The sequence below is a fragment of the Hemicordylus capensis genome, chromosome 6 (assembly GCF_027244095.1).
Source record: "Hemicordylus capensis ecotype Gifberg chromosome 6, rHemCap1.1.pri, whole genome shotgun sequence".
NCBI lineage: Eukaryota > Metazoa > Chordata > Lepidosauria > Squamata > Cordylidae > Hemicordylus > Hemicordylus capensis.
In genome coordinates, this window is record NC_069662.1 from 167,661,634 (window position 1) to 167,673,556 (window position 11,923).

General features: G+C 44.4%; 1 protein-coding gene across 5 annotated transcripts in view; it reads right to left on the reverse strand.

Moving 5' to 3' along the window:
• The window catches only part of SETD2 (SET domain containing 2, histone lysine methyltransferase), an 81,198-nt gene that overhangs the window by 11,878 nt on the left and 57,397 nt on the right, over positions 1–11,923 (reverse strand). For 4 of the 5 annotated variants that reach the window (XM_053261099.1, XM_053261102.1, XM_053261100.1 and 1 more), the window contains exons 14-16: positions 6,879–6,927; positions 4,434–4,602; positions 1,864–2,536 (exon numbers count right to left, since the gene is read on the reverse strand). In XM_053261099.1, the coding sequence (XP_053117074.1) occupies positions 1,864–2,536; positions 4,434–4,602; positions 6,879–6,927 (891 nt within the window). Of the gene's footprint in view, positions 1–1,863; positions 2,537–4,433; positions 4,603–6,878; positions 6,928–11,923 lie in introns of those variants that run through there. The other variant, XR_008309717.1, reaches the window with a different exon arrangement.

The window sequence follows — 11,923 nt, forward strand, 5'->3', positions numbered from 1 at the left end:
CTAAAGCCCTGGGGCCCCACCAACAGCGCCCACTGCCAGGGGGTAAAACTGTGGCTCAAGGGGGTGAAGACAATTATCTACCACATTCTATGAGCCATACACTGGGACGAGGGGCATATGCAAACCCCAACTTACACCTTTGAGTGAGAGCCCCTGATCTATAGTTACAACCTAATTGTGTGTGTCTTTTTCTGCTCCTGTTAAAGCTACTGGGAGCCGCCTTGCACTGGGAGTCATAAGAAAAGCCCTGCCAAGGCTCATCCAGGAAAGCATCCTGCCTCACGCAGCAGCCAACCAGGTGCTCTAGGGAAGGGTGCAAGTGGGGGAATGGGGGAAAACCACCCACTCCCTTGGTGCTCCCTAACACCTGGTGCTTAGAGGCATCCCACTTCTGAGCCTGATGGAAGTATAGAGCTACCAAGGCTAGTAGCCACTGATAGCCCCATCCTCCATGAATCTGCCTAATCCCCTTTTGAAACAGTCTGGATTGGTGGCCACCACCACACCTGGGAACAGTGTATTCCATAGTTCGACAATCTAGTGCAAATCCTCCAATGATTGACGAGTAGCTCCCAAATCTACCTTCCACCCACACCAGATCTAGACGAGTCATTCCAAGCAAACACTTACTTTGTCAACTAATCTGCTGAGGAACTCAGATGGAGCTCCGCGGATTATTGGGCTCCATGAACTGAGAGTGCACCCTAAAGTACGTGCCTGCAACACTCCCCTGCAACCATCCACTGGAGAGGAAGTTGAATAATGGTGGTAAAGCCCCAGATAAACCTCCGAGGAGCACCAGGATTTCCTGGATCACAGTTTGAAAACAACTTGGTTTAGTCCAAATGCTTGCCCTACAACAGGGCATCCTGTACCTAAGGAACCTTTGACCAAGGCCCACCCAACCCTTTCTCTTCAGGTGCTCCAAGGAGATTTCATAGTCTCGTTAAGCAGCTCATTCCAAGATCGTACTGCTCGAAAGAGCCAGCCTTCATGCAAGCTGCTATCCCTAGACAGGGCCTTTTCTAGCAGGGTGCCAAGCCTCTGAGATTCACACGGTGGCTGGGAGAGCATGCTCTGTCCCTGTGCTGCTAGCTTTCCAGGAGCAAGCAAAGACTGCTTTGTTTCAGAGGGCTTCTGTCCAAGCAAGACCCTCTGAGTTTACCATACTGGAGGTTGGTGGTTTTATTCTTGCTGCTGATTGTATTTTGGGTGTACTGCTGTGTTTGTGATTTTAATGTGTAGCTGGATTTCTATGTTGTAAGTCATCAGAATGCTTTAGCAAAAAAGGGAAAAACAAACATTTTGAAATAATAAAATAGCAAGAAATAGGGTACAGTGTGTGAATCTGAGCATCCGGAAAATCCTTGCTTCCAAAAGAATAGTAATACTCATAGCTAGGTTCTATGACTGATCAGACATACATCTTTCAACCACAATCTGGCCCTCACAATCTGCTTTGACAAGCCAAAAACAGGGAATAGGAAGCAGTGTACAGGTTACTAAGTGAAGAGTCCTTCTGGTTATGAGATTCTGGACAGACTCTGGCAATTCCTAAAAATGTATGTTTTTCTTTGTAAGGAGAATGGAAGTATCCAACTATTTCCACTGAGGAAGACCAGCCATTAGTTGAAGTCTGGTTACAATTAAATTTTTTGGTATCATCCTCCTTGGTTGCTACAGGGCCACTGGATTGACCAAGGTTTTTAGAGTTCACTTCTGGTGTATGCCACAAGATTGCCTTCATTCCCCTTTTCCAAACAGAACTTGGTTACTGGCAAAATGCCCTATAAAAGGACGTTTGTGAAATTTAAATATGCATTTTTGTATCTGTGTCTTAATATAGTTTTTAAGGTGAATTACCTGTACAATTGGTGGTGTGTTCTGGGAATACGGCGACGTCACCCCATAAACAGCCTGACAGGCCTGTCCTTGATAATAGATGGCTGGCTGCGACTGGGCGGGTGAGTACGGTGGTTGTACCGCCACAGTCGGCTGGCTAGAATCCCAGACTCCATAGTTCTGTCCTTGCATTGGACTGGGGGCCGGCACTGGCAGGACCGTGACACTGGGCTCCTGGTGAACCACGGGGTCGTTCTGTGCTACATACTGGGGGGTCGACACCTCTAGTGGGGCTACTACGTGCTGCACGACAGGCACCGGCTGCGGGGTGGTCAGGGAGGGTTCAATGGTGTGTCCCACCAAAGTCTGCTCGTAGGCTGCTGGGGAGCACATGGGGTCCATGCTGGGAGTGGGGAGTAGCACCTTCCCAGCATTGGGGTTGCTGGGATCCACATAAGACTGCATGGGGTAGCCGGGAGGGTAGCCCAAGAAAGGGTGGTGGGAAGTGCTGTAACCCATGGAGTCATAGGGGAGGGGGGACGTCATCCCAAGGTTCTGCAGCTGCTGCTGCTGCTTCTGGGCCTCGCGCTGGGCCATCTCCTGCTCAAAGAGCTTCCTGCGTTCCTCCGTGGACAGCTTGTTGCGGTCCTTGATCCGGACTTTCTTCTTGGAGGTCGTGGCTGGGGTGTCATATCTGATGACAAAGCAAACAGGGTCACAATCCTGGGGCTACACTCTTCAACCGTTTTGTATGTGCTACTGCAATCCTTCTGTTATTCCCTATTACACTCAAGGGTGGTAAAGAGAGAGGCATTCCTTATGCATGTGAATCAAGAAGCCTCTAGGTCAAGTCCCACCTCGGCTGTGAACTGATTAGGAGGTTTCTGCCCTGGTTTGCATTGGGATGGGAGACTACATGTGAGTGCTGAAAGATTCCCCTTAGGGGATAGGGTCACTCTGGAAAGAACACCTGCATGCTCTTATGCATGCAGAAGGTTCCAAGTTCCCTCCCTGGCAGCATCTCCAAGATAGGGCTGAGAGATTCCTGCCTGCAACCTTGGAGAAGCCGCTGCCAGACTGTGTAGACAATCCTGAGCTAGATGGACCAGTGGTCTCACTCAGTAGAAGGCAGCTTCCTATATTCCTAGTTTTGGTCCTCACACAACCAAAAGATGGGGATAGCAACACTGTCTTAATGTTGAGGATGGATGCCAGGACTACTGAGATCATATACCGAAGAGTTCAAAGCATTATTACTCTTCTCATTATCTTAACTCTAAAAGCTAAAAACCAAAGCTTCCACTTAGCTAAAACAAACAACAAACATCCCCCACTCCCACCAATATCCTGGTCTCAAGGCATGGTCTGAAGACATCAGATAAGTCCACCTTTCAGGAGCTAAACAAGTCTGCGTCTGGTTAGTCCCTGGATAAGACATGGCCAAGGATCTTGCATACAAGCCTGCTTACCAGCTGGGATCAAATCAGGGCAACCTGCTTTCTGTGCCACCTGCTCCTAATGTTGGGATAGGGGCAGGCAGGGGCTCAGTCCTTTCAGCAAAGCCCCCAAATTGTGGAAACTCCTCCCAGATGAGCCAAAAAAGATTCCTCTTCATTGTCCTTTTGCAAGGCTTTTGTTTCATCAGGCCATTGAGTGAAACTGTATTTTTATGCATCTTGCCTTCAGTCTTTGTTTTAAATGGTATTTAGAAGAGTGGGATACAAACAAACTATGTTTGTTTACAACCATAGTTTGTTACAAACTATGCGAGGAGAGCTGGTCTTGTGGTAGCAAGCATGACTTGTCCCCACAGCTAAGCAGGGTCTGCCCTGGTTGCATATGAATGGGAGACTAGAAGTGTGAGCACTGGTAGAGATTCCCCTCAGGGGATGGAGCCACTCTGGGAAGAGCATCAGAAGGTTCCAAGTTCCCTCCCTGGCAGCATCTCCAAGACAGGGCTCGGAGAGAGATTCCTGCCTGCAACCTTGGAGAAGCCGCTGACAGTCTGTGAAGACAATACTGAGCTAGAAAGACCAATGGTCTGACTCAGTATATGGCAGTTTCCTATGTTCCTAAATTAAGTTCAGACATCACATCAACCCATGGCTTGTGCAACCAAAGCTTAGAACTCAAATCATAGTTTGAGCTTCTAAACATACATCAGGAAAACCATGGCTGGGAGACACCTGCCTGCTTTCCTTGCCTGTCTTCCAGGCATTCAGCTTCATGAGTTCACAAATTCCCTCCCATCTCTGCAGTGCAGGAACCTCCGGAGGTGGAACAATAACTGTAATTCATTCAGACATCACACCAAACAAGGACATAAACCATGGTCTGCAAACTCAGTTCAAACCATTGTCTCCAGTTTGCCAGCCAATCTCAAACTATGGCTTGGCAATTCAGACATCAGTTAAGCTTCCTCCGCCATGGTTTGGTGTTGGGGTCCAAAGCGAGACATTCATTGTAGTTTTGGGAAAGGAACACACAATTTCCAGTCCTGGCAGACCCTCTCTTGCAGATGATTGCTCTGCAATTTCTCTATTGTATGGAGTTGAGCATTAACTGAAAAACTCAAGAATCACACAACTTGCCTGTCATCTGGCCACTTGGTGCCTCTCTCATACGCCGAAGGGGGTGACAAGGAGTCTCTGCGTTTCTTCTTTTCTTTGCTCTGACTCTGCCTTTCAGGGTCTCGTTCTCTGCTCAGGTTTTTTGGGGTAGCAGCTGGGTCACGACCTGCCGTCTCCCTCCCACGATCGGCTGTTGTCAAGAAGGCCAGGAAAAGTTGTTAGCTACTGCAACATTGTCTGTTGTGGACCTAATATTGCCCAGATAGGAAGGAGACAAATCTGGGTCTCAAGGAGCTCCCAGTCAAGACAGAAAAGTGATCACAGTGGGGTACGAACTATCTAAAGTTAGGCACGTTTGTGCCCTACTAATTTCAGCATGAACTTAACTCTATAACTGAGCTCTATTATAGTTGGCAAAGTACTTAAATTTGGCTGGATCATCCCCAGAGTGCATAATGTACTAGCGTTTATATAAGGTTTTTAAAAAAACAATTATCATAACCCAAACTCAGATTTGTTCTCCACTCCCACTTACTTCACAAAGTCTCAATGTTTAGCAGAACTAACAGTGCTTTCACCAAATCAGACTGCAACAAACTGAGACCAATCTTCTTGGCCAAACTGCAAAATATGCAGAAATCTATAAAGCATGCAAATGACTTCGAGGGTTAAAGCTCCGCAATGCTGCTTGCTCTTTGGTTCTATCCCAAATATTTTGAAATCATCTTCTGTAAAGTTTTAGAAAACTTTCTGTAAATTGGCACGTCTTCGACTTTATAAGACAACCTCCTGTACTATAAAGCAAATAATTTGTTTCACTGTAAGCATGGAGGAGTGGAGAAAGACAGTCCCTTACCCAGGACACTCACAGTGCCACCCTAGTCATTTGATCTAGTGTTACAAGAACTCAATCTAATTAACCCCTTTCACGTACAGGAGGTCCTCATTTTTTGCAGGGGTTATTTATTTATTTATTTATTTAACATTTCGATATCGCCTTTTGTTAAAAACAACCCCAAGGCGGTTTACAAAAATTAAAACATACAATAAAAAAACAGTAAAAACATCAAGCTAAAAACATATAAAAACATATGTTCTCAACTACTACTACAAATGCCAGAAACTGTGATAATTGAAACTTTGAGGACCTACTGAGGAACCTAACAACATCAGGGTTGGGCACAATTTCAATTATTGTGTTTTTGGCATTCGCACCCCTGAGATAATGGAAACGGGGTATATATAGCCTCACAGCGAATAGCTGAAACTGTGAATAGAGAACCTGCAAAAAATGAGGGTCTCTTGTAGATATACATTTCTTGATTATTCTATCTTGAGGAACAGGGAACAACCAGAAAGCTAATTACTATATTTTGAGAACATCACATAAAACATTGTAACATGATAAACATGAACACTTTGCCTGTAACATGAAAAAGATGCAGATAAGGTGGTTCTATTTTCCTAGGCCAGAACTGAATCAAATGACTGATCTTCCCTGTAAGGCCTAGGGCCCAGTGGTAGCCCCCATCAATCCTAAGTGCAGCTCCCTAATGGTTTACTGGGCCTACGTAAAACTTTGGCCAAAGCTGAACACTCTGCAGTCCTGCTGGCAACATGTAACCTTGGAGAAGCCGCTGCCAGTCTGTGCAGACAATACTGAGCTAGACAGACCAACAGTATGACTCAGTATATGGCAGCTTCCTATGTTCCTATACTCACCAGGCAGTGATGAGCTTTAAGAGAAATAGAGCCATCTTGAGCTCTGGCACTGTCTTGGAAGGCATGCCGGGAAGTGCAGCCCTTCCCAGTGCTTTGCTCCTAAGTGATGGCTCCATCTTTCTTAGCCCTCTCAGCACTGAGAAAAGCGAAGTACTGTGCAGAGGTCAGCACAGGAGGAAACACCTTTCACACTGAAGGGTGTTGGGTTTTTTTGCCAAAGTGGCCCCTGCATGAAACACAGTGAAGATCACTGGAAAGAAGGGGTGACTTTATCTCAATATCCATGACAGGAAGACCTTCCAAGGGACACAGAAAAGAGATGCCATAATTGAGCATCTCCATCAGCTTTTCTCCTTCTGTTGAGGAGCAGAGTCAGAGAAAGAACGGCTCTTCATGTGGAGAGTGTTGCAGAGGCCATTTTCATAAAACCCATGTCTTGTCCACCTCACAAATCTCACTGAAGTCTGCAATGGCCAGGCCATCTTGGAGGACCCACAAGGAGGGAGCAACCAAGTAAGAAAAAGGAAATGGGTTCAAGTTTTCGCTGCCACTGCTGCTTCGAACATTCTTACAAGCCATACCAGTGTGTGTCAGCACATTCTTAAGGAAGTGCTGTTCAAAAACTGCTACTATAATGCTTTGATGAGGCTTTCAACCAGCTCTAGGTTTGCATAGTCACTGACTGTACTTCCCCTTCCTCTCAACCAACAGAGAGGAAGAAAAAAGGTGTCCTTGAATACATACCACTGGTCTCCTTTTCTGCTTGGCTCTTCTTTGGGATCCTGTACACCTCCTACAAGGACAAGCCACAAGAATTAAAAGTCAGGTTCAGCGGCTGATTCATGCCAACAAGTTCACAAGCCTGGGACACATGAAGATCCTTGGTAGGTGCACCTCAATGGCAGGATTCTTTTCACTTGCCAACCTGACAAGGTGAAAACACTTTCCAGGAGAGATGTAAAGACTTCAGCTGCACTCAGATAAGCCACTAAACCATTGTTTGGAAAATAGTGAACAGGCCATAGGCTCAAGGACATCCCCCATTTCACACTCCTGCCCTCACAACTGGGTCTTAATTAATAACTTCCTGTTTTAATCAAACCATGGTTTGGTATTCTGTCCAAACTGTTAAGCAACCCTTCCAAATCACAGTTCAATCCTTGTTTGGAATGACAGTTTAAACTACGGTTTGCCAGTTGAAATATAACAGCAAACCATGGTTTGATGAGAACAGGCAGTCATGAATTAAGCCCTGTGTGTGAGAGAGGAAGGAACCCACAAGCTCCTGTCTCATTCACAACCCACCAAATCACGATTTAGCACACAATCAGAATGGAATTTTTGGCTTCAACAAAAATCCAGTCCACAGTTCTGCTAGGAAATGGTGCCATGCTCATTTTTTGTTCACAGGCAGCAACCCCACCCACACCACTTGTCCACAGGGCAGATACTAGCATTGGGCGTGGTCTTTGGAAAGTACCAATTTCCATACTTCTACATAAATGTTCAAGAGATGGACAGAGAGCAGGAACACACTGCCCACGTAAGTTCTTTGTGACCAGTAATCACATGTTATGGGGCAGCTCAAGCTGGAGGGGGGTGGGCAGGGGAGAAAGGAAAGAAGAGCTTGGATTTAAAAATTAAAATGACCATTGGGTTTTAGTTCAGTGGTCTGAGCTCTGAAAGAAAAAGGAAAAATAAATGTAGTTGTCTATACTGAGCCTCTGAGAAAAAGGCCAAAGAGAAATCTAAGACCTGCCCCTATTGAACCTCAGCACACCATTCTCTCAGTGGCTGCTGCCTTCCTTTTATCTATATATCCACACACAAACACAGATCGTGAGTCCTCTGATACAGGGTAACATCTTATATATCATTTAGATTTCTATGTAAACCACTTTGAGAACTTTTGTTGAAAATTGGTATATAAATATTGGTGGTAGTAGTAGTGGTAACAACAATTGCTTTAAGGCCATTTGAAATTGTCTGTTTTTAGGGAAGGATATTTGTTTCATTATGCAAATAGTGTGCTAACAGAATGTATCTTCAATATTTTAAACATTTTGTATATTTAATTCTAGTTCTGAAGGCATTAAAGGCCAGAGAAAATTAAAATCAAACAACTTTGGGGGGAAAAGGGGTAGGTGACATTAAAAAACTGTGGACATTGCTTGGAGTAAAAACAATGTTCTGAATTTGACCTTGGGATTTACTAAAGTCATTCTCTGTCAAACACTTTGGTAGTCAAATTAGCATCCATGCAAAGGAAGTCACACACCACAAAAACCCCCACAGAGGCCAAATTTACTCTTTCTTGCAGAGTATTAAGTGCAAGCTGTTGAGAGTGAATCTTGAGATGTGCAATATGCCCTGCGCTTACTTTTTAATAGATTACCAGCAAATGCGCTGTAACAATCTTTTTGTGGTGAAGAGATGGTGATGGAAGATCTAATTCTGTTGTGACACTGCCTGCGGCCTGCAAGGCTACTCAGAACAAAGGGCTTGTTTATCATTTCAGTTCGGGGGCCATTCACTTCAGGCTATATCATGAATGTTCATAGTACCTTACAAAAAACAAGAGGAGACATCAGTGCCTCTATACTGACAACCAGTGTTCCCTCTAACAGGGATTCTCAGATGTTGTTGACTACAACTACCATAATCCCCAAGCAAAAGCCATTGCAGCTGGGGATTCTAGGAGTTGTAGTCAATAACATCTAGGAATCCTGTTAGAGGGAACACTACTTACAACTTATGAACTGAACATAGTGGGGACAACAGAGGAAGGAGAGGGAGATGGGATAAACAGAAGTAGAATGTGCACCTATTGCCACCCTCTCCCCAACAAAAGTTCCGCCGGAAACAACAGTTGCTTTAGCCCCGGGCATGTAGGAGGGGGCTTGCCAAGCTGCTCAAAGCTTGGTCCTGGCACCAGTTATCATTCCTCCTTCTGGAAAACCTTAGCTGGAAAGGGGCTGGTCAAAGCCAGTTAAAGAAATTCTGTTGAGTCTACATTTCTTTTCCAAATTGCAGCCAGGCAGATGCCGCAAGAAGTTTATATAACAAGATGGACATTTGCCTGCAGGGCAGGGATACAAGATCCCTGAATGTGGAGGTTCTATTCTTAGTTATTATATAGTCGAATGGCTAATAATAGCCATAGTTCAGTTCTTTCTCCCAACTATTTGCCCAAGAATCTTTGAAGACATCTAACTTAGTGGCCACCACCACCCTCCTTCAGGCCACCCCCGCCCCCAATTATATGTTGTATAGCTCCTTTTGTTCATCCTAATCTGCTATCAATCAACACATTTCTATTCATTCTTAATGCGCCATTTACAACATTAAGCATATTTATATACCACTTTTCAAACAACAAATTCTCAACGTGGGTCTCAATGTCTCAACATTACATATTTTTAAATTGTGTCTCCTTTTATTTATTATTATTATTAATTTGATTTCTATACCGCCCTTCCAAAAATGGCTCAGGGCAGTTTACACAGAGAAATAATAAATAAATAAGATGGATCCCTGTGTCCAAAGGGCTCAAAATCTAAAAAGAAACATAAGATAGACACCAGCAACAGTCACGGGAGGTCCTGTGCTGAGGGTGGATAGGGCCAGTTACTTTCCCTCTGGAATTTGAGCCAACCCTTTCCCCCCTTTAATTGTAAGCCCTTTTGAAACAAGGTGGACAAAAACTGCAATCCATATTCTACATGTGGCTTTGAGAGATTTATATGATGGTATAATTATACATATTACCATATTTCATTCCTAATAATTCATTTGGCAGCTTTCCCAGCAAAAGCATCTTTTCAGTGTACATACAAAGATAGGACTTTTCTTACCCTCAGCGAGCATCATGTTGTATGTGTTTCTGCTGAAACCTATTTCTGCTATTATTTTGCGGTATCACCTGCCATTCTGTTGTCCTCTCACCCAATTTTGGAGATACCTGTTTAGGACGCTGCTGTCCACTCCGGATGTCACTATCCCACAAGATTTCCAAGTCAATTACAAATCTGTTTACATCACTGGCCTGATTCTCAACACTATGGTTTGTTATTACATGCAGGAACCATAGTCAGCCTCAGAATCAGACTCCCTTTCTCTCTTCTTTTGTGTGCGATTAGAAGCTCCTGCTGTGGGGTTCGTAACAAACCAGTTTCTCATTTTATCTGAACATGGGATACTGGGGCTTGCACAAATTTTTCACTCCTGTGTGTGTTGAATCTTATAGAGCTACTATCACTGGCCAAGGTCCAAATAGCCACTTCTGCTCAAACAAGGAGTTTGACACCCAGAGTAATGTTGGAAGTCTCCCCTCCACCCCAATGTGAAGGTGGCTAAATTTGCACAGCGGCCTGTAAGATCAGGACAGATGTATTCTAGCTGGTTGTAATTTATAGTTACAGATATTAATCTGCGGGTTATAGAATATTTGGTTGGGTCTTTGATCTGTTAGAGTATGCTACTCCCTCCGCCCCGCCTTCTGTTTCTGGTCATCGACTGTAACAGATTGATTGATTGATTCCTCCATCCCCAACACATAGCTTGCTGCTGCTTTGTATCTTATGGTTATATATATATATATATATATATATATATATATATATATATATATATATATATATATAAAAATATTAAATACTGCCCAGAAATTATGTCTCTGGGTGGTTTACAATTAAAAAACCAATAACAACAAAATTTAAACATTAAAACAATTTAACACAAGTTAAAGGTTTTAACACTGTAAATCTAATTAAAAGCCTGGGTGAACAGATGCGTCTTGATTGACTTTTCAAAAGCTGTCAGAGATGGGGAAGCTCTTGTTTCAACAGGGAGCGCGTTCCAAAGCCTTGAGGCAGCAATGGAGAAGACCTGTCCCTGAGTAGCCACCAGACAAGCTAGTGGCAACCGTAGACAAACCTCTCCAGATGATCTTAATGGGCGGTGGGAATCATGGTGAAGACAACGTTCTCTTAAATACACAGGTCATAAGCTGTTTAGGGCTTTTGGGGTTATAGCCAAGATCGTGTATTTTGCCTGGAAACTTACAGGCAGCCAGTATAGCTCTTTCAATACAGGGGTAATATGGTCTCTCTGAGATGACCCAGAGACCAGCTTGGCTGCCGCATTCTGTACCAACTGTGGTTTCCAGAATGCATACAAAGGCAGACCCACATAGAGCGCATTGTAGTAGTCAAGCAGCCTGGAGGTTACCAGCATATGTACCACTCTTTTGAGGTCATTTATCTCAAGAAATTGACAAAGCTTGCATATCAGACGAGCCTGATAGAAGGCACCTCTGGCCGCCACCTCAAATTGAGTAACAGAGAGAGGTTGGGATCCAAAAGCACCCCCAGACTGTATACCTGTTCCTTCTGGGGAAGTGTGACCCCATCCAGAAATGGCAGATCAAAATAATCTCCTGAGTTCCGACCTCGCACAATAATTACCTGTGTCTTATCTGGATTAAGCCTCAGTTTGTTATCCCTCATCCAGCCCATCACCGCTTCCAGGCAGGCATTTAGGGTGGTTATGCCTTCTCCTGATGATGTTGACATGGAGAACAAGATTTGGGTGTCATCAGTATATTGATAACACACTGCACCAAATCCCGATGATCTCTCCCTGTGGTTTCATGAAGATGTTAAACAACCCAAATTGGCTATAGGCCACCTTCAGCCTCAGAGGCAAGATGCCTCTGAATGCCAGTTGCAGGGGAGCAACAGTAGAAGAGAGGGCATACCCTCACCTCTTGCTTGTGGGCTTCTCAGAGG